Below are 23,449 nucleotides of genomic sequence, written 5' to 3'. Positions count from 1 at the left end.
GGGTGAATGAAGTTCTGATGACCTGCTTGCTTGTCTCGGTCTCCAGCACAAACATCTCAGAAAAGATGTCTGTGGAGATTCGCAGTCATCCAGGTGATGGTTGTCCCAAAGGAAACTTTTTCAAAAGGCAACTGAAAGACTAAGTGATGAGAAGTAAAACATCTTCAGGCAAAAAACAAAGAATGTCGAGTTGCCTTTAGAAAAAGCACCTTTGGGGATCTCAGAGAGGAAGACCTTAGATGCAACTTAGACCCAAACCCAACTTGATGAGGGGTCTAGACTGCCTCTATGCCTCCAGACCGAGAGCTGTGATTCAATTTTTCTGACTACAGGTTTGTACAAGATTTGACAGAATATCAGCAGGTAGGAAAGCCAGCATCACATAGACAGAAATCATTGGTGGACTTTCAGCACAAATGTTTCTCTACTAAGTCTACTAGATATTTTGATTACCATACTGGAATCTTAAAACAAATATTTAGTTGAACATGATATCAGTGTATCAGTCTATTAAACAACGAATATTTTAATATAATGTTTGAAAAGATTATTTCTTCTTGCCATGATATGTCAAATGCAACTATGAAGGGTAGCTTTATATTTTAAAAATGAAAATTATCTAACTTAATAGTATTTATCTTACTGTTTCCAAAAACTATCTTCATGAATGATTTTTGCTAGCACAGGTAGCAAGGAATTGTTTTTTGAGGTCAGTTCTCCCCAAAACGGTTTCTGTGGAAAAGAATGGTCCCCACTTAATTTTATGGTATTAAACTAAGCAATAGTAGGAAATTGGCACGTATGCCTCTCATGGAGATGTGCAAAAGATGTACCTAATGGGAGAAGGAAAAAGTTATTTAGTAAAAGCTTTTTTTTTTTAAAATTGTCAGCCCTAAACATTATTTATTTTGAGATGCTCCCAAGGCACCAGTTTGTCATTTCCGGTAACTATCTAATAAAGTGTAGCCACCTGATGTAAAGAATAATTAAGATGCTCAACATCACATTTTGAATACCACTGAATAAATGCATCAAAGAAGACTAAATTGCTCACTTTGTTTAATATCATGCAATTGTCACATGTTTCATCCCAACACATGTGCATACCAAGAGTAATTAATTTATTTAGGTTCCTTACATCACAATGTAAAGGACAGGGTGACTGATTTCAATTCAGTTTCCTCCTACCTAGTTGAGCAAGTTCCTATTTCTTGAAAATTAGTTTTTTTGTTAGCAAATCAGCACGAGATTTGAGTAGGCAACTGCAAAAACAACAAGGGGTTTATGTTGTTTTTGCAGTTGCAAAATCATTGTTCCTTTGGGGGTATGTGCAATGCAGTTGGGGCATTTCCACAAAATCAACATTAGGATCAGAGAAGTGATTTTATTCAGACCATAGTTGAGAAGAAATTTTTTGATCAAGAAATGTATTAATTATTCATTTTAATTTACAGTGTCAAAGTCACAGCCATGGGTCCTTCCGTCATGGCCACACTTGGGCTAGTTCGTATGAAGATAAAGATCTATTAAAAGAGCATGAGATGCTGCCTTTTGTGGAGGATTACAGTAATTTTGACATTGTCAAAGCAGCCCAGTAGGTTTCTTGAACAATCAAATTTATTCTTATATCACAATTATAAAAAAAAATTAAATATTAGCCAAAGTATATTTTATAGGAAAGTGTGTGCATATAAAAGATGCTGTTAACAGATAATATAATTATGAATGATTTCTACAACTGAAAAAATTTATTGTAGAAAAATAAGTTGTCTCTTTTCACACACATATACAAAGCTCTATTTCCAGGGCTTTGTGAGAAAAAATAGTATTTACCTGTGGTGAGCTCAGAGATCGCACAGAATCAAAATGTGATATGTTTTGTTTTGGTTTCCTTTTTTATACAAATCCTTCCATTGCAATGGTAAACCATGATGAAGTTTTTGTACAGATGTAGTTTGTATAATAATATGTGATTTGGAATGACAAAGTATATTCCTAAGAAATATGAACATACCTATAACTGAAGTGAGTAGTAATTTCAAAACGTTTATTTAGGCATGTTAAAAATTAGATCAATATTTTAATTTCAGTTTTTGAAAAATTTTGGTTAGCTTATTAGAAATTAGATGCCAGTCTTTTCTATGTAAAGAGAGAACTTTCATGAAATGGAAATGAATAGTTAGCTGTGTAGCTGAATACTTATTTGCACCATTTAAAGGTGCAAATAAGAAAATAGAAGCCTCTTTCAACTAGAGCTCAGTGTGACTCCATGGACCTATCCATGTAATTTTCTTGTCAAAATAATACACGTGTAGTTGGCCATTTCCTTTCTAGGAATTTTTTTTTTAAATTTTCACAGTAGCTTATAAGCCTGTTTTTTTCTGGTGTTCTTCCATGCATTTACTAACCAGATCTGGCCTTGATTATCTTCCAAGTGCAAATAAAGTCAGACAGGTTCTACCACCTCTTAAATATAAAGCAGGAAACTATTTCATAGATTTAGTCTAATGGCATGACCAATAATTAGTATCAGTTACTATATGCAGCATCATTTCAGAAAATCTTGAGTGTTCTGCTAACAAATAAATTTTAATGTACTTCTGAAACTTACATGTTGCTGAACTTCTGGCAATTAAGAGCTGTAACACAGAATAGCCTCATTATTGTTTTACACGATGCACTAAGATAAAACTAAAATCACATGTTTTAAATTTACTGATGAATCTTTGAAAATTGTGGTTCTTCTGAATGTCAAAATATTGATCTCAACTTTTGACTGTTGGAATATTGATTCTTGCTTCCTTTAGTTTTTTTTAACCAAACAACATATGTCACTATTCAATACTATATCTCAAATATTTTTAGGCTGGGATGTCTATAAGAATGTTTTGTTTATTTTTGTTTACTTTGAGTTCAGTTTTGATTCCTGGCACTAAATGGACAAGTATGGACACTACATGAAATTTTCTGGAAGTGGTTTACCATTGCAAAATAATTTAACTCATTTATCCTTTGGTTTGTATTCCAATGCCTTTAATTACTACACTAAGCTAATTTTGTTATGAGAAATAATTATGCTAAACCTCAATAAAAATAATACATATAAATATCCTGTCACAATACCATGTAAAACTACATTCCAATCAATGTTATAGTGGAGACATAAACAACCCAAAATTTTTCATAACCATCTAAATTCATGCTTTTATTTCAGATATGGTCTGTTAGAGCGATGTCGAGAATTGGTAGAAGCAGGATATGATGTAAGGCAGCCAGACAAAGAAAATGTGACACTTCTTCATTGGGCAGCAATCAATAATAGGTTGGATCTTGTAAAGTAAGTTTTAAGTAGATGAATTTATCAGATTTTATGAGCAAAAGAAGGGCTTGGCTAGTGTAGAAACAGAAGCAAAGTACAGTAATGGCACCCATTGCAGTCGATGTAGCAACGGAGCGGGTGGCGCAGGTAGTCAGGCAGAGATGGTTGGGCAGAGAAGTCAGTCCCTTAACTGATTGAGGAGTGTAGCTGGGAGAACCCAAGCTGGGTGGGTCCTTGGCCAACAACTATAGGATTTAGTTAACAATGACAATGAGGAATTATCATTGCTAAAATATTCACTATAATATGACTCAACATTTTACAACTGCTTTTTGCTTAATGACAAATATTCTGATGCTAGTTGCTGTTGCAATTTAAGATACCTGTATATTTCAGAAACATTTAAGTCCATATTGTATATATATTGTGACAATAAAAAAATTACAGTGTGTTTATTAGTATAAATTTTTAAATTCTTATCCTATAGGGTTGTTGCAAATAAAACAATAAGCATTACACTTCATTTTAATTTTAAAAATATATCTTATTATAAATGTTTGTAATAGAGGGGAGAATCTTGAGGGCCTTAGGCATAAGTGGGAATCAATTAAATGTTCTGCTCAAGAACAAGTATTCAGTAGCTAAGAAAATGTTTCAAAAATAAAGGTAAATATAGTTTGATGATAAATATCCAAAATATTATAAAATAAAATCCATATTAGCATTTTTAAAATTTAAGTGCATAATTCTGAAATGTAAAGCGACTTCCCAACATGGCCAACTTCCAGTCCATTCTTCGTGGCCATCCTCCTCTTCCTATTGCAGTTCATCAAGTATCAAACAAACAATGAGTATTGGGACAACATTTTAGCATCAAAATAAGTCAAGTACCAAATTCAACGAGTTTTGAAGCAGCTGAGTACTGCTGTATTATCTATTAAGACTACCGTGTTAATAGAGTTGTTATCCATTTCTCTGTAATTAACACTATATGTTAATTCATCATGCATTTATAAAACAATTTACTTTTGTTATCCCACAGGTATTTTATCTCCAAAGGTGCAATAGTGGATCAACTAGGAGGAGATTTAAATTCAACTCCACTTCATTGGGCAATTAGGTATGAAGCAAATATTTCTTTTGATTATTTAAATAGTTACAGTTAACTGTGTGATATTGTGATAACATTAGGAAAAACTGGGGTAACTTTAAAATTTGCATCTTTCATCTCACAGCCAAAGACTTGCTTAAATGGGATTTTAGGTCAACCTAGAGTTCTGTATTTTTATATACAAAAAATGGGGCTGATAAATAGAAGCCATTCAGTTGTTAAGAAAACTGTCAGAAGAAGAAATGAACATCAGCAAAACCTAGTCCAGTTATGGCTAACCCTTTTCTAAAGGTGTGCCAAAACTGTGTGCACATGCACTGTCGTGCACGTGCCCACCCCCTGCGCATGCATGAGCTACCCCCCCCGTGCATCTACGAGCTACCTCTCTACCACGCATGTGTGAGCCAAGCCCCACGTGTGGGAGGCAATTTTCACACACCAGACTCCAAAGGCCGGCTGGGGAAGGCTGTTTTTCACCCTCCCCAGGCTTCAGGAAAGCCTCCGGAGCCTTGGGAGGCTAAAAAACTGTGTGCGTGCCCACCCACCGCGCATGTGCGAGCGACCCCTGCACAGGGTGGATTTTCGCCATCCCCAGGCTTTGTAGGCTTTCCTGGAGCTTGGGGAGGGCAAAAACGGCCTCCCCTGGCCCTCCAAAAGGCTGAAAATCAGCTGGCATGCACCGGAGTGATTTTTCACATTTACGACTGTTCCAGCATCTCAAGGTTATGTGATCAAAGGTGTGCCAAAACTCTGTGCGCATGGACTGCCCACCCCTTGCACATGCGTGAGCTTTCCCCTATTATTTCATTAATAATTAGTTCCATTATTAATATATATTTGTTTTTGTTATCTTTTATTCTCACTCTGAAATGTAACTGTAAGTTTTAAAATTTAAAGACCTCTTGTTGACATGTATTCGCATTTCTTTTCCATTAGAAATAATAATATAATATTATTGTGTCTTCAAAAGAAAGTGTTTTAAAATTAAAAGCACTTTCTCTTTCTAGGCAAGGGCATTTATCTGTGGTCATATTTTTGTTAAAATGTGGAGCGGATCCAACTCTTATTGATGGAGAAGGATACAGCAGCCTGCATTTAGCTGTACTTTATCAACACATGCCTATTGTGGCTTACCTCATATCAAAGGGTCAGGTATGTGACTTTATGCAGTGCTGTAATTAATCATGTAGCAGGCATTAATACCTATGTGCTAATACTTTACTTCCATGAACGTTATGTTTTATAACTGCACAGGTACAAAGATTCCTTGCGTATTTAGTTACTTAGGAATTTCCACTCCAGATGGCTGTCATTGGCAAGCACCAAAAATAAGAATTAAAAGAAACAGAACAAACAGAATAACAGTGTCAGCAGTACAGGTAGTCCTTGACTTACATCCATTTGAGCCGAACATTTCCTTTGCTAAGCAAGACAGTTAAGAGAGTTTTGCCCCATTTTATGACCTTTCTTGCCACAGTTAAGTGAATCACCACAGTTTTTAAGTTAGCAACATGATTGTTGCCCGAATCTGACTTCCCTATCGACTTTGCTCGTCAGACGTTCACAAAATGTGATCACATGACCCCGGGATACTACAGTAGTCATAAATACATTATAGTTGCTAAGCATCTGAATTTTTATCATGTGATGCTGCAGCTGTTGTTAAATATGAAAAACTCTTATAAGTCACTTTTCAGTGTCATCATAACTTCAAACTGTCACTAAATGAATGGTTGTAAGTCAAAGACTACATGTAATGGCACCATTGACTAGATCCTAAACTTGGCATCTCCAATACTTTCAGAACCAGGTTCACTTTATTTCAGAGCTGCATCAGGAAGGTGGTGATCTGAATATTTAGGGAGAAGCTATTCCACGGGAGGAATGCTAACATTAAGAAATCTCTACTGTGTTCTCACTGAACTCCTTAGGGCAGTAGTTCCCAATCTTTTTGGCACCAGAGACCCGGTGGGGGGGATTGGTTTGGTTTTGCTTGCTTGCTCACTGCTCATTTCCAGCTATGCATCCCAGTTCCTAACACAGAATACCGGTCAGTGGCCTGGGGATTGGGAACCCCCACCTTAGGGGACAGACTCCTCAGGGGGGATCTCTGTCAAGGATCTTACAGACTGATTCATACTGGGATATTGGAATGTCAGCCAGTATTGTAATACTGAAAAATATTTTTAAAAGTTGACTGTTTTAAATATTGCAAAGTTCTGTGTTATGGTCATATTAAAATAAACTGGAAGGCACCTAGGCCATACGGAAGTACCACTAAATTATAGATTAGTCATGAAACCCAGAACATTAATTGAATTAATTGCATTTGCATCAATTTATGGCTTCAGTTGCTTGTTGGTGGTTCATTCCATTTCCTGAAATGTTAATATTTTCTCATATTTAGAATGTAGATATTACTGACCACAATGGATATACCCCTCTGATGCTGTCAGCCCACAAAGTAATTGGGTGAGTAGTGATTGCTACTGCTCAATTCAGTGAGATTTTCTAAGGGAAGAATATGCAAAATATTGCTGTGCTTTTAGGAAAGCAAAACAAGTTACATTGTTTGTTACCAAAACTGTTGTTCTCTTTTCTGAAAGAAAAGTTTTATGAAATGCATAACAGAGCTACCACAGTATGGCATTGAGGAAAGAATTTATCTTTATTCCATGCTAAGTTCTGTATTGCAAAGGAAATCATTTTGATAGGTTAATTCAATGTCTTGAATTAAAAATTATTCTTTTTCTTGTTTAGTTTTTATATTTTTCAATGAAATTTAGAGTTTTGGAAAGATCTTTGTAGGATAGAGTTTACAGTGTGGAAAAATTTCCTCTATTGCATCCTAGATGTTACAATATTGGACTACTTTATTGAACTATTTGCTGAGGACTTTAGTTATTCTATATATGGTTTGCTCAGGCATGAAATCCTCTTACCTTCGCTACCAGTTTGTGCATGAGCAGAACCTTCTGTGCATCTGCAGAGCATCCATGATGACATCTGGGCAGGTGGGCAGAGCCTCCCGCCACCGCCCCTATCAGTTTGCCCGAACCAGGGCAAACTGGCAGAATACCACCTGTGCCTTTGCTTCTATCAAATACTTTTTGTTACCGCATACCACAATCAGCCTTTAACTCCACATTCACCCAACACAATCTGTAATTCAAGCCTATTTACATCATCATACCCTTCTCCATAATCTATAAATGTAAACTGTACTAACTTTCTTATATTCATATATTCTCAATAACCAGCTGCAGAGCAAAATCTGGCCTGCTTCTTTCCTGGCAGGATTACATTTTCCAGATTGTATTCATTATCACTTCTTGTATCTTTGCAATCAGAATTCTGCCAATTATCTTCCCTGGTACACTTAACTAAGTCCTGTAAGTAACTATGCATTTATTCTTGCCTTTTTTTCCTTTTTTATAATGAACAATAACAACATTTTGCTAGTCATTAGAGACAGATACAATCTTAATATGCATGTTAAACAAGTTGTAAATTATTCCACAAACGAACCACACCTATATTTTAACATTTCTTCAATTGCTCTGTTTACATCTGTAGCCTTACCATTATTCAGCATTCTCAAAACATTTATTGTTTCATTTTTTTCATGGGTTTTATTTTATTATTATTTTGGAAGCTAGCATGTATGGTATTTATTCCAGTTCTGCTCTTATATATTGCTGTTATTGCTGTATGGATTTCAGACGTTTCTCCCAACATCTCCTCATTTCAGTTTCATTCCAAATCATGTTAGTCCTTTTATTTTTAATTCCATTCATACAACTGAAGGACTTGTTTAACTCTTTTTACCCATTTACAACACATATTTTTTTAAATTTCTATCAATATTGCTTTGCATTTTCCATGCCTCTTTAAATCTTACCTATTCCTTGTTCTCTTTCACCACATTATTTTAAGTTTCTTTTCCTCTGTATACAAATTCTTCATCTCATTTTGCAACATTCATTCTTTAATATGCATTTTCTCATTCATATCCAGATACATTTTATAGTTCTTGCAATATATTAATATGCAATTATTACTTTTGTATTTTGTCTTAAGTATCAATGTGATAGGTTTGCTATTACAATATGGAAATAAATTATCCATAAATGTATTTATACATTTAACAATAAATTTGCTTTTCTAACTTGTGCATTTTTATTTTTATGAAGGCGGGAACCTACTCATTTTCTACTAAAGTTTAATCCATCTGTCAACGCTGTAGACATTATAGAAAAGAACACTGCTTTGCATTGGGCTATTTTAGCAGGAAATGTTAATGCTGTAGATGTATTGCTAGAAGCTGGATCCAGTCTGGATATCAAAAATGTCAAGGTATTATTCCATTTTCATTATTAAAGATCCTCCTGGGCATCAGAATTTTAGGTAAATATCAGAATGGTTATTATTGGGGGAAATAGGAGGAAGGAGTATTATGTGTGTGTTCACCTTAGTTTTTGTTGCCATGTATTTTGAAAGTAGAGCGGTGGCCCCAATGGTGGGATTCAATTTTTTTTACTACCAGTTCTGTGGGCGTGGCTTTGTGGATGTGGTGTGGCTTTGTGGGCATGGCAGGGGAAGAATATTGCAAACTTACTTACTTCATACTAAAATAGCATTTTTAAATTAATTAAATCAGGATAGTTTCTATGACCTTCAGAATAAATATGTTTCAAAGTATAGTTTGCATTGCTGTTGATCTTTAATTTCTAGAATATACAATCTGATTTTAATTTGGGAAGCTATTACTATACAGTGAAGGGAGATTATGTTATAATAGCTCATTATTTTGTCATTTGAATATCAGCATTTTATTTATGAATCCTCTTCCTACTGCAGATTTTAAACATTACTGTAGGCTTCTCACTGTGAAATATATGTGTAACATTATTGTGCTTATTCAGGTTTAGTAATAAGATAGGATTTTAAAATGAAGCAGCCCAAAGATATGTTTTCTATTTCATACTGTTTTTTTAAAACAATGTTGTTTTTGCCTAAGGGACAAAGACCACTTGACCTTGCTCTTCAAACCAAAAATCGCATAATTATTCACATACTTCATGAAGAAGAAAAAATTAGAATTAGAAGAACATCAGTGTTTTTGAGGTTTCTGGAAAAAAATGAGGTATCGTAAACTGAAACAAATAATTAAAATTGAATTTTCTAGACAAGAATTGATGCTGAGCATATTATTGACCATAATAAGTTGTACTAAGATTTTTTTTTAAAAGATATTTTAGATAGAAATGATAGCAATTCACCCAAAAATAGCGTTGGAATCTCCTGGTAGAGTCACCATTAAAGAATAAGAGGCAGTATATAAATAAGGAAAACAAAGAATAAAGATAGATGAGGAAAAGAGTTTGTGTGGCGTATAAGGAATTGATAGCCAATATATCCATTTCACTTAATTCCCTTGCAGCAGCAATTCCACTCACTCCCATTCGGTAGTTACAAAGAAAAAATAGGAAATATGTACATCCTTAATTATTGATTTTGCTGCAAAATCAGTTTCCTCTCTATTTCATTTTACATTATACCAACTACTATTGAGCTGGTGCTTTTTCCTGTCCCCTTTTCATTCCAGATGTTTTTAATATATACTTATGTTTAAAATAGATAGGGAGATGTGATTTAAGGTGTTTAGCAGCTAGATCAAGGAAATAACAAAATAATTTAACAAGCTTAGTTACATACATTCATTAAATATTTGCAGGTCTTAAGAAATTGATTATATTATGATTTGCATATTTTTAAAACTAATAATAATTGACTTATTTTGATTTTGTCAATGCCGATGGTGTTCAAGTAGTATTCCAGATGCAATTCCAAAACATCTGGAGCAGGAGTGTTAAACTCGTGGCCCATGGGCCGGATGCATCACATGCTGGCCATATCCACCTCCCGGTTTAGCTGAAGGGGGGTGGGGAGTCACACTACGTCACGTGACAACAATGTGACACCACAAGTTTGATCTGATCTGGAGCAACACTTGAATACCACTGGCTTTGACAAAGTCTCTATCAGTCTATTGCAAAGACAATTTTATTTAGAACAGTTTACATCCTGTGCCAATACCGTCAAACAACATGTGCTTATTCCATCTCCTAAGGAAGGAGTCGATAGGTGCAGCCAAATCCAGTCAAAACATCTGGCTGACTGCATGACTAACAATAATAATAATAATATGGAAAGAGAACAGCACTTAGTTTTGAGACAGAGCCAAAGTGAAAGATCACATTTAGCAAAATAAAGAAGTTTTCAAATTTTTATATGAGGCTATTATGTAAATCTGAGAGATCTGAAGGTCCCCCCCCCCTTCCATGCACTTTATTTTTGCTCATTTTTTTTCATTTTGTAATGAGTTTTTTTTTCATTTTGTTTTATTTAGTTCTTGCTATTGTTTGTGTCATCATTGCTATTGATATGGACAGTAGGATATGTAGCAAGCTTAAATTCTGACTCATGGCTGTTGAAAGGAATCTTGCTGATGTTCATGTTGGTTACTCTGTCTTTTTTTGCAAGGTAGGCATATCTATACTTTTCTTACATTTATTTATGTAAGGTAAAGGTAAAGGTTCCCCTCACACCTATGTGCTAGTCGTTTCTGACTCTAGGGGGCAGTGCTCATCTTTGTTTCAAAGCTGAAATTTATTTATGTAGCATGTAGTAGATTTTTTTCTTGGTTCCTGAAGATGAAATCAACAGGGCAGGGTAGAATTGATTCTACTTTTAATTCGAAGACTAAGCTTAACATTTTTCCTGTCCCATGGAGAAAACACCTTCCCTTCAGTCTTGTAGGGAAGCCCTTCAGCCTTCTCAGGGAAACAATAATTTTTCTTTAGTTCCCTCCACACAAAAGCATCTCCTTGGCAGCCATAATCAGCATGCCAGCAAGAAGCCACCCTCAGGAGAGCCACAAGCTAAACTAGGAGTATGACCTTGAAAAAGGAGGAGGCCATTGACTGAAGAACATGAGGGGACAAAACATGGAAGAGGCAAATGATGCTGCCGTGTTTGAGCCTTAATGCAATACAGAACTGAAAACCTGTCAAAATTCCACCTCCCCACCTTGACAGAGTGGGCTCCTTAGGGTCTCAACTGTGTAGAACTTCCAGAAGTTCTAGGCAAAATACACAAGAAGATAAGCAAGGAGAGAGAATGGCCATCTGAAAGAGCACAAACCTAATAGTTTGTTTTCCCTAAACAGGGAAGCAGACAAGACGTGTTTCCCATCCTGCATTTACTAGATAGTTGAATGGAGAATGGATGGAGAATGCATTGCCTTTTCACAGCTAAAAAAATGCTGCTTTCTCCCTAAGTCACAACACATTCCACAAGGGGTGAGGGGTGACTGACAGCACCCTTAATAATGAAAATATGCTATAAATAGAAATTAGTTGGGCAAATTCTTCTATAATACATTATTAAATAGTTGATTTTGCAAATGCAGATTTTGCACTGCATTGTGTCACCCAAAGTTCTATAACTAGGGATCCCCAAACTTGGCAAATTTAAGACTTGTGGACTTCAACTCCCAGAATTCTCCAGTCAGCATAGCCGGCTGGAGAATTCTGGGAGTTAATGGAGAATTCTGGAAGTTAAAGTCCACAAGTCTTAAAGTTGCCAAGTTTGAAGACCTCTGCTTTACACTGATCCACTCTGTTCAGTTGAGTATGGATGTCCATGAGGGAAAGTGGAGCTAAATGGCATTGTCATAAAAGTGTTGCCACATAATCGTAATTTACTTATCAATTTTGTATGCTGCTACAATCATAAAAAAATTCTAAGCAACGTGATAGGAAGTTATATTTGCAATTTACCTCATTGGTATCATGCACAGTATGAGCAACAGCATTTTAATGTCCTTAAAATTTCTGCCAGATGTTTGTGGCTTATAAATCTGTTTCCTGTCTGTTTCATCTCTGGTAACCAAGAACAATAGCTAGACCTAAAATAATATACTTTCTGGTCAATAGAGGATGCTTAGGAGGGAAAGAAGATTAAGACAGTAGCCTCCAGAGTCAACATGCATGTTAATTCATTGTGCTGGTACATAATGTTTTTCCATTTTCACACAGTCTTCCAAATGCAATTTTTTGTTGTGACAATGGACTGTAAAATAAAGGAGAAGTTAAAACACAACCAGCTAAAGTCAATACATGCAACTGAAGGCAAGTTTCCTCTATGAGGACAGGAAGCTGCCTTTCAGCCAAAAGAGGAAGTTTAACCCTTTCCAGCTCTAGCTTCCTTTTCCATCAAGTCCATCGTCTGGTGATCAGAAAAGTAAATCACAATAGGTAAAAAAAATACCATCCTTTTATAACAATGTTCAAGATTCCAACAAAAATGCTTAATTATAACATTGTGTCCTGAGTCATCTTAGCAATAGTTTAGCTTCCAAGATATTGTCCAAGATCCTTTTCATACATTGTGTTTTCTAAACAGAAATAACTTCCATATGGAAAATGTATGAAATCCCTATTTTAAATATTACAATTATGATTTTTTTTATTTCCTATTAGGTAACTATATTACAATAGTGACCAGATATGTCTTTCTAGAGTGCATGTGCCCATTGTAGTTCCAAAAAATCCTGCATGCAAATAAATCTGGGTTTATGTATTCTCTCTCCTTTGTGTTCTAACTTTCATTTTATTACAAACCAAGAAGGTTTTTGAATTTATGTAAATAGGTTTTTAAAAAAAATTCTTACATAGGATATTATAGCTATTGCAGAAACATGTTTGGATAAAGAAACTTAATTCATCAGAAAGTTCACGTGCTGAATGAACATGTGTAAATGTTACTTGACATATTTATGTCAAATAGTGGGTAAATTTAGACAGCAACTCTTTCTCAGGTTAACCTACTTCACAGGGTTTTTCTTATGGGTCTAAAATTAGGTGATATTCTATATATGACAGAGATAAGTATATAAATGTACTAAATAAATTAAATACTTTTAAATGTTCCATTTAGGTTGTTCATAGGATTCAACACAATGAAATATTTTCCCGTAACATTTTTGATTAGTTCCATCTTTTGGATATCATGGACCTGTTTCATCTATTTCCTGCCTAATATCCTTTGTTAAAACAATAGTACCAATTGGAGACTTTCTTTACGTATGTGTGTGTGTCTGTGTCTGTGTGTGTGTGTCTGTCTGTCTGTCTTCCTGTCTGTCTTGATTTTTATAAGGCAATTCACTGCAAATAAATTGTAATATTATATTGTAAGCTGCCATGAAACATTTAATGTATTTGCTAAGAAAAAATGAGTTACTGCTAAAAAAAATATTATTATTGATGGCCAATAATCTTAAATGTATAAACTAAAAAGAAATAGACTTTTTTAAAGTAGCATGCCTGTTCTGCTTTCCTAGTTGGCTGTTAGTGGTGTCTTGATTATTCTTTTCCCATGCTGCCTCTACTACCTTTTCCATCAATATTATCTTCCACTACATGTCATTTCCCCATCCTAATCTTTTCTCTTTGCCACTGTACGGCTTTTGCTGCATCTCCTTCCACTTCCTCTTCCACATCACCCAATAATTACTAAACTGGCTACTGAGAAACTACAGCTTTAAAAGTACTTCTCTATTAAGAAATCACTAGACAGAAAAGTGCATTGAATTTTAAAATGGAGTGTGATAGGTGTTTCACTAGTTGGTAGAGCATTTTATTAGCATGGAAGGGGTTTGGAAGCCATTGAAAGTTTCCTTCTAGGATCTGAGTCTATATTTTAGCCCCAGAATTAAGATGGCTGTGGGATTCATTCAGTACTGTAAAATTGTAAAGAAAGGTAAAACGCTTATTTGTATTGATTATTTTTCTAGATTACCACCAACAAATCTAGAAAATACATCCACCTTTTAGACAGTAGTATTCTTTTCTGCTGATGAGAGGGAAAAACCATGGCCAATACATGATTACAAAATGTACATTATAAAATGTAGATGATTATCAGTTGCAGGGAGATTAACAAAAAACCTAGTACTTGAACCACAGATCACACTTTGCTGTATTATCTGCGTAAATTAAAAAAAATAGGTAGCCTTTAGCAGACAGCAAATAATATTACAATACTTCTCAACTTCAAGACGTATTTCCCTAAAGTTGCTGGATAGCATAATCAAGTTTCTTTTCAAGGTGAGATTTCTGTGTGGCCTCAGAACAAGATGTTCTCATTGTCTTCAAATTTGGTGCAGAGTTGTGTTTTGTAAGTTAAACTCTTTGTGTATTGTTTACTTACTCAATTTTTATGCAGTATTCATTGGTGTACAATATAACATGACCATATTAAAATATGTAGTATGAAGCAATATTAAGATAAAAACAATTTAAATTTCCAATTTAAATTAGTAAAATAGAAAAATGTGAACAATATGAAATACTGTACCTTCTATACTGTACAGTTTTTGGCCCTTTACCCAATTCCATTTTTAAAAACCATGTTTAAACCATGTTTAACAATAAAAATAGAATAGAATATAAATGATTATTGTTTTAAAGTGGATTTAATCTGTTCTGTTAAAGAGTATTTTATTATTAATTACCATCTCCCAAGATAATTTTTCTTTTAGCATGCTTTTTAATGAGATCTTATTAATAGTTTCTTTATGAATTAATTCATGTGAAATATTTGGGCATATTCCAACTGCCAAAGGCACATAAATCTACTTAGCTCTTGAGAAAGATATCTGGTAATTTTTCAGTCATGGCTTTTGCTTTATGACTTTTAAACATTCTTTTACAAAATTACATTTATTACGTTGTTTGATATTCACCCAACTGACTAAGCTATCAATCATAGTAGATTTTATGTATCTCCTGAAAAAAATCAATTGAATCATACTATATAAAGAACTAAATGGGTTCTGAGGAAATAGGTACCTTTTAGATAACACATTTTCTTCAGATTTTTTTTAAAGTCACATATTAAAAAATGTAAGATTTGTTTTCCTGTGGCTGAACAATTATGTCTCAAACTAAGATATTCTAGTCGTACATCAGCTGTGGATTTGATAGATTCTCCCAAGGACCCCTTCATTACAAGAGCCTGGAATTGGAACACTAATACTTGACATGCCCTCCGTTTTCTTGTATAATCATATTTCCCCCTCCCTCCAAGGAAAACCAGGATTGTTTTTCCAATTTTCATAATATGAGAGATTATACAAAAATCTATCAAAACCAAAAGTCATTTGGCAGCTGTAAGACAATTTCATGATGGGTAACCAAACTTTTGTCTATTATCCATTGGTGTTTTATTATGCTATTCCTAATTTTTGAGATATTTTATCTGTTTTGCTTATTCATACCACCCTGCCTTATATTTCTGCTTTTTTGAAAATATGAGTAACAAAATGTGCTAAATGTGGTTCTTGTAAATTTAAAAGCTTTTTAAAACATGCATTAGAATTTGTTTATTGCCTCTTCCTGCCATGGTGTTATTGCTATTTCACTTAGAATTACAGCTTAGAGGGATGTTTATGCACTCTGATATGTGAATTATGGAAAAAGAGTCCTTAACTGGAGGCCACATTTTCCAGATATAACTTCACAGCTTCCTTTCTTTTTTGGCACGGTGGGCCTTATCTATTACTTTTACAAAACTGTCAGAACTGATCCTGGATTTATTACAAGTACAGAAGAAGAGATTAAAAAGGTATTTTCACACATTCAGTAGTTCTTTTCAAGTAATTACAATATAGTAATTAATATTGAAAAGCAATATTTCTCAGAAAATTTGAACATTTGCTATGTTTTCCTCAAAATTCATCAAGTATTGCCAATGGGACAAATTTGGAAAAGTGTTACAGGTAGTCCTCAACTCACAACCACAATTGAGCCTGAAATTTCTGTTGCGAAGTGAGACATTTGTTAAGTGAGTTTTGGCCCATTTTACGAGCTTTCTTGCCCAAGTTAAGCACTGCAATTGATAAATTAGTAACCCTGTTATTTTTTTTGATTTGATTTTATTGAAATTTGTAGGCCGCCCTTTTCCCTGAGGGGACTCAGGGCGGCTCACATAAAATCAGGGAAGGGGAAATGCAAACAGTAACATAGACACATATAATAAAAACAATAGGCAACATGCATTCATCATTCGGGAGGGGCAACTATCTTTATCCCCAGGCCTGACGGGCTAGCCAGTTCTTCAAGGCTGTGCGGAAGGCCTGGACGGTGGTGAGGGTACGAATCTCCACGGGGAGTTGTTATTAAGTGTGTAAGGATTCCCCATTGACTTTGCTTGTGAGAAGGATGTAAAAACCAATCACATGACTCTGGGATACTGAAACCATCATAAATATGAGTCAGTTGCAAAGGATCTGAATTTTGTTCACATGATAATAAGGATGCTGCAAAGATCATTCCTGAAAATTGTCATGAGTCGCTTTTTTCAGTGCCATTGTAATTTTGAACGGTCACTAAATGAACTGCTGTAAGTCAAGGACTACCTGTACTTTGGAAGCAGAGAAAAGTCAGTACTTCAGATATAAAGGAACAAAGCCAAGCCACAGTATGGAGGCCCATTATGATGTGTAAGACAATATCCAGTTTTCATGATTGCTAATGTAACTGTTAATGTCACTGGGCAGTGTATTATAGTCGAAGTCTTAAAAAATTCTTTGTTTTTGCTTGTACATGTTGTCATCAGTTAACGACAATCTTGGGACTGGGATTTCCATCACTACGCAAAACAGTCATAAAGCACAATATTACATGACCATTCTACTTAGCACTGGCATTCTGACTTTTCCAGTTGCCGTTGTTAAATGAATCCCATTAAACATGACATATTATTGTCATTTGCAACCCCCTGCTAGCCTCCTCATTGACTTTGCTTGTCAGTGAAGGTTGCAAATGGTGATTGTGTGACTGCTGAATGGTGCAGTGTTGTAATTGTGAGCCAGTTGCTGAATGTCTAGATGCTGCAACAGCTAGAGCTTCCAAGATAGGTCATAAGTACCACTTGTTTGGTGCCATTGTAAGTTCAGTGTCATTAAGCGAGGAACACCTAGTTTGAGTTTCTGAAGTCATGTGTAGGCTTGTTTGACAGAATAAAGTCAAGTGACAAAAGTGATAAAATAGTGATTGAGTGACAAAATAGTAATTACATGCTTTTGTGACTGGAAAGATCTGAAAGATCTGAATCTTTATTGACATCCATTTTTCAAATGTTCCTGAATCTATGAATGTGAAAACAAAATTAGGGCAAGATGGTAGTTGGGAAATAGGTTGAAATATACCTTGAATGGCTCAGAGTGGGGAAAACTTGTTCCTTGTCCTCCGAGAAGTAGAAAATTATACAAGTGTTATACAATTTGTATAATTATACAATTTGGGACTGCAAGGCAGGGGGACATGATTTGTTTGACTTTTTAAATAGTAGTAGTAATATCATTCCATTCAGTATAAGTATGAAGATAAAACACTTTCCTGAAGTGCAAATCCAACCATTCCTCCCCTACACAGAGTTTTCAAAAAGGAGCAATAGGAAAGGATTATTTTTTCCTTCTCTTCAGACACATATTTTTCACGTCCACCAAGATTGTTAATTTTATATCATATTTCCTGAAAACAAAACATGCCTACAAATTACTTGGTGGTTGGTTGGTTTGTCTGTGTGTTGGGGGAGGGAGAGTGTTTGTGCTATATGTATATCCTTGCATTCATAAATAATATAGGAATCGTGCATGCCTGGGACCTAGCTTTGCAGTGAGGTCTTTAGAAATAAATTAAATAAGCAAGTTAATGATTATGTACTTGCTGTATAGGAGAAATGGACTGGTGTAAGAGTAAAGGAAAATGATTTGTATTTGAAGCTGGGTACCATAAATGTCATAATAGCCCCACTGCTGAAAAATATTATAAAACAGCCCAGTATTTCTAATAGTGCCCACATAGCTGGTGGGTACAGGATTAGGAAAGGGTTTTTTTTAAAAAGGAATTATGTATATTTATTGATAATGTTATTTAATATAACTTTTGTGAGTCCCCTTCTGTCTTCCCAGTTCCCTAAAGTATCTTGTATTTGCAGCAGTTTGTATATTTTCATATTAATCATTTAAAAAAACCTATTTTTAGTTAGAGTATTATTTATATACTTGAAATGGACAACAGTCGCAATCCTGCTTTAACCGTCATCCACTCCCTGCAATTGTTGTATTATAAAAATACGTTAAGTCTGTTAAGAGTTTTCAGGTCTTAAGTTATGATACCCTGAAGCATTGAGATATAAACATGTTTGCAAAACTTAATCTGTCTTTCAGAATATTATTAACCTTGGGGAATCTGGCTCTTTGAACTTCAGAACATTCTGCACAACATGTCTTGTAAGTTGAGCAGTGATGCCTTAAATAATTTGATTTTTTTAAAGGATTTTTTTAATGATAGTAGAGAGGCATGTTTCTTCAAGTTACTTTTTGAATTATCACACTTTGGTTTAAACATGAATATAGTGTATTTTGTTTCCTCAAAATTACGACATGTCCTGATAATAAGACCATGCCATATTTTTCCTGTGGGCAAAAATATACACCCTCCCACAATAATAAGTCTCCTGGACAACCCCCCCCCCTCCAGCCAGGCAGAGTGCCACTCACCAACCTAGCAATATCCCGAAGGCGCAAAGCTGCAGGAGCTGCGGGAAGGGGGGCAAAGGCGCTCACATTGCTTGATGTCTTTAGGATACCACTGGTTGGTAGGTGGCGCTGTGCTCAGCTGAAGCAGGGGGTTGCCTGGCAGCTGCTCTCACAAGCAGTTGCCTGGCAACACCCCTTTCCAGCCAGGTAGAGCGCCAATCACCGACCCAGTAATATCCCAAACGCGCTAAGCCATGTGGCACTCTGCCCGGCTGGAAAGAGAGATTGCGCGAGCACTTGTTCTGACTCCAGCTCGCGTGCCTCCCTGCCTCACCATGCCCAACTCTCCCTGCAGGGCTGGGCTAGGGCGCTGCTGCCCCGCTGCCGCCATCATGCTCCGAGCATAACTGGCTTCCAAACTCTGGAAATCCGCTGCCGAATCTTCCGGCAGCGGCCGCTCTGGGACTACGCTCTATCATTGTGGGCTGGCTGTTGGAAGACTCTTCCTGCAGCCAGCCCACAACCATAGAGCGTAGTCCCAGAGGGGCCACTGCCGGAAGACTCAACAGCGGATCTCTGGAGTTTGGAAGCCGGCTATGCTCGGAGCATGGTGGCGGCAGGGCGGCGGCGGCACCCTGGCCCAGCCCTGCAGGGAGAGTTGGGCATGGTGAGGCACAAAGTCACACGAGCTGGAGTCAGAACAAGTGCTCACGCAACCTCTCTTTCCAGCCAGGCAGAGCGCAACGCGGCTTAGCGCCTTTAGGATATTACTGGGTCGGTGAGTGGCACTTTGCCTGGCTGGAAAGGGGTGTTGCCAGGCGGCTGCTCATGAGCATGGTCACCTCATGGTGGCTTTGTTGCGCTGCTGTGATAGTGCAACACAGCCGTTTGCCCCTGAGTCTGTGCCCGTCTCTTCTGACGCCCGCTCGCAAGAGAGCAACCACCCAGCAACCCCAAACCAATAAGCTCCCCCGATAATAAGGCCCAAGCAAAATTTGGGGGGGAGGCAAAAGAAAATAAGACCCTGTCTTATTTTCGGGGAAACACGGTATCAAAACAGAATATAAAACTTAGCTGGTCTGGTACCCTTTTAGGGAAGATGTTTACATATTAGTTGTTTCTGGAGACCCTAATTTCATGCTAGCCATTCCTTAGAGAGAGTGAATTTATATTTTGCTCAGTACTAACATCCAGAAATGGGTGTCACATAATTTAACAACCGGTTCACCTAGTGCAGAAGCAAAAATGTGAGCGGGTGCATGTTTGGCTTCTGTGCTAGCATGAAGCAGTAGTCGGAACTTCTGGTATGGGCAAGCAGCAGCCCACCTCTACTAACACCTAATTATTATATGTAATTTAGAACTCACTTTGGGAACTTTTCTCTCTGCAAATATGAGTAAAATTTTAAAAGGAACATGGATAGCAATGGCTCATCACTACCAAAATCATTTCTGCTTGTTAGGACTGCCTCACTTGAATTTATTTGTTTTTAAACATCTATTGGTGGACACATGATATGAAATTTCCCTTAGTAAGCATAGGAACTTGCTAAGTCATGAACAAGAAAGGCAGTTTCACTAATGAAGACTGAGTGTAATACACTGTCCTTCCTGCTGTAATTCTTTCAAGCATAATGCATTGCATTTTTTGAACCAGTCCTCCCAGTCCTCATCACCAAGTGATGAAAGCAGGATCAATATCCAAAGAGCCCTTCAAGTCACCTTAAATGCTCATAATAATGAGGAAGTGTGTTCAAACATAGTCCTTGCCTTCCTGTATGCTTATTTAGATTAATCATATCATACCCTTGTTGATAGTCATTCTAATTCACAGCAGTCTATGAAATATATTCATCCATCAAAACACTTTTTTCCCCATTATGGAGCGTCATTGTATTTAAAATTAAAGTACAGCAACACTCCATAATGCCAATAAATGTTATGTCAACAAAACGTTTCTGACGCTGGCTAAATGAAATCAGATAATCTCAGAGCTGTTGGAAGAAGCTTTCAGAATACGTGATCTGAATGGAAAGCTGCCCAAACACTGAGACACGAAATATACACATGAGTGGAGGCCTTTCTGGATCCAAACAAGTGATTAAAGATGGGATTGTAACTCTTACTGTTAGATTTAATATAAGCAGCTATTTTTCTAGGGTGAACTTCAATTTATGATAAAGGTCTAAAATTTGAAACGCAGGAGAACATTTACTACTACATTCAGTGAGGTGTTCATAATCTTTTTTTCTGTGTATTTTCTTACTCAGATTAAGAAACCTTTGAGATCTATGCATTGCCATGCTTGCAATTCATGTGTGGCTAGATATGATCAACATTGCATTTGGATTGGACGATGCATAGGTGAGTTTATTTTAGCACAACCAGGATTCCTTTCCTAGGGGGTCTATGCCAGGAATATTTCTGAAGTCTTAAAAGGGCGGCCATTAATAGATCACAGAGGAAAATATGTAGTGGTTGAGTGTTGTGTGAAGAGATGCTGACATGGTGCACAGCTTGGCAGTGTACAACATTAGATAGTGTTAGCAGAGTTGGTACGCGATTAAAGATTAAAAATAATTCTGATTACACTTACTGAAGACAGACTTCCTTTGGAGTGTCTCATGTGGGATTGCATTGCATGTTTTGGTTTTGGTATTTTTGTTATATTAAGTTTAGAGGAGCTTTGAAATATAGGTAGTCCTCAACTTACAACAAATCACTTAGTGACCATTCAAAATTGCAATGGCACTGGAAAAAAATTACATGATCATTTTTCCCACAACCGTTGCAGCATCCCCATGATCATGTGATCAAAATTCAGATACGGGCAACTGATTTATATTTATGATAGTTGCAGTGTCCCAGGGTCATGTGATCACCTTTTCTGACATTCTGACAAACAAAGTCAACGGGGAAGCCAGATTCACTTTATAATAATTTTACTAACTTAAAAACTGCAGCGATTCACTTAACAACTGTGGCAAGGAAGATAATAAAATGCGGCAAAACTCACTTAACAATTGTTTTGCTTAGCAACAGAACTTTTAGGCTTAATTGTAGTCAGAAGTCGAGGACTACCTATATACCAATCCTATTTAATTTCCCTATACCCAGCCACCCCCATGTATAGTATGTTGGGAGAGTAGGTACTCAGAAATACTCTGTACCATTTTTAGATAGAATAATTATTCTGTGAATGTTATATTAACAAATCTTTAATGATTCTCTTTGATCCAGGTGTAGGTAACCATGCCTACTTCATCCTGTTCCTCTTTTTCTTGATCTTGCTGAATATTTGGGCCATATATGGAACTATTATATGTATGTATTTCTAACTGTTATTTCATTGTTTAGAGAGAAAATATAATGTGTTGATCTCTAGTAAGTCTAATATGTAATTCGAGGACAGTATTGGTCAATATTCTAAAATGTTACAAAACTAGCATCCTTCTGGAAAATATGAAGGACTGGCAGCAACATATGTATTCTGTATGTATGCAATCTAAATTTTTGTTTACAAATAGCTGGTTTGAGTCCAAGTGTATACATATGATTATATAAGACAAATTAATATATAACTACACCTTTTCATTAGGCTACATTGTGCATGTAGAACCTTATCTCTACTGAACATAGTTTGCATTGCAGAGAATTTTGCTAGAAATAGTTCTTTGATTCTATGATGGCTGCTCATATTTATTGTTAGAGTAAGCTGGTCTTCCTGGAAGCTAAATATATTAATATACATGTAGCACTTATGTATAGTATAAATAATCAATTTTGGGATTGTTTTATCGGTAAAAGTAGGATCGGTACTTTATAAATGAAAACATAGTTCGTCATGATCTTTTTTTTAACGTAATCCTTTATTTAAAGTTAAAATTACTTCCCTTAGATTGGTCAGAACGTTGTACAACAACATATCAGAAAGATGGAACTTGGATGTCTTTCACACAGATCGTATCTTGTTCTCCTTGGGTGCTATATGTGTTCATGCTCGTACTTTTTCACACTTCATGGGCTGCATTATGGCTAATCCTTCAGATTTACCAGGTATACTTTTTATGTATTTAAAGTATTGCATTGAGTGTTATTCAATAGCCTACAATGTATCACTTTTAGTTAATATTTCTAAATTATCCATTTTGTGCATATTTAATCACGATGCCAATGAATTGGTAAAAATCAGGACTGCATTAGTAAATGAAGTTGTTTTTCATTTGCTATTTAGGATTTTACTAGGGATATCTACCACAAAGTGTTCAATATTCTTTTGGGTCAACTGCAGCCATGTCTATTATATTTCTTTATTTTTATTTGTTTGTACATAAAACAAAATAGGCAGTAATATTGTTCCTTAATATATCAGTTTGTCATAGTTTATCCACAGAGGGGAAACCTTATTT

The 23,449-nt window shown here is 35.9% G+C and overlaps 1 protein-coding gene across 1 annotated transcript in view; it reads left to right on the top strand.

Annotated features, from left to right (window-relative positions):
• Positions 1–23,449, top strand: part of ZDHHC13 (zDHHC palmitoyltransferase 13) — a 28,537-nt gene that overhangs the window by 593 nt on the left and 4,495 nt on the right. Inside the window, exons 2-15 of the mRNA XM_087719114.1 lie at positions 1,455–1,594; positions 3,215–3,337; positions 4,362–4,439; positions 5,438–5,582; positions 6,838–6,902; positions 8,624–8,786; positions 9,451–9,576; positions 10,843–10,976; positions 13,434–13,529; positions 15,992–16,121; positions 18,730–18,792; positions 21,311–21,404; positions 22,281–22,364; positions 22,939–23,096. Coding sequence (XP_087575240.1) covers positions 1,455–1,594; positions 3,215–3,337; positions 4,362–4,439; positions 5,438–5,582; positions 6,838–6,902; positions 8,624–8,786; positions 9,451–9,576; positions 10,843–10,976; positions 13,434–13,529; positions 15,992–16,121; positions 18,730–18,792; positions 21,311–21,404; positions 22,281–22,364; positions 22,939–23,096 — 1,599 coding nt within the window. The remainder of the gene's footprint in view (positions 1–1,454; positions 1,595–3,214; positions 3,338–4,361; positions 4,440–5,437; positions 5,583–6,837; positions 6,903–8,623; positions 8,787–9,450; positions 9,577–10,842; positions 10,977–13,433; positions 13,530–15,991; positions 16,122–18,729; positions 18,793–21,310; positions 21,405–22,280; positions 22,365–22,938; positions 23,097–23,449) is intronic.

Source organism: Thamnophis sirtalis, unplaced genomic scaffold (assembly GCF_051295495.1).
Source record: "Thamnophis sirtalis isolate CommonGarterSnake01/CBP01778 unplaced genomic scaffold, rThaSir2_p1.2 scaffold_1, whole genome shotgun sequence".
In the NCBI taxonomy this organism is placed as follows: domain Eukaryota; kingdom Metazoa; phylum Chordata; class Lepidosauria; order Squamata; family Natricidae; genus Thamnophis; species Thamnophis sirtalis.
The sequence above is the reverse complement of the archived record's forward strand: the minus strand, read 5'-3'. Positions and strand labels throughout refer to the sequence as shown.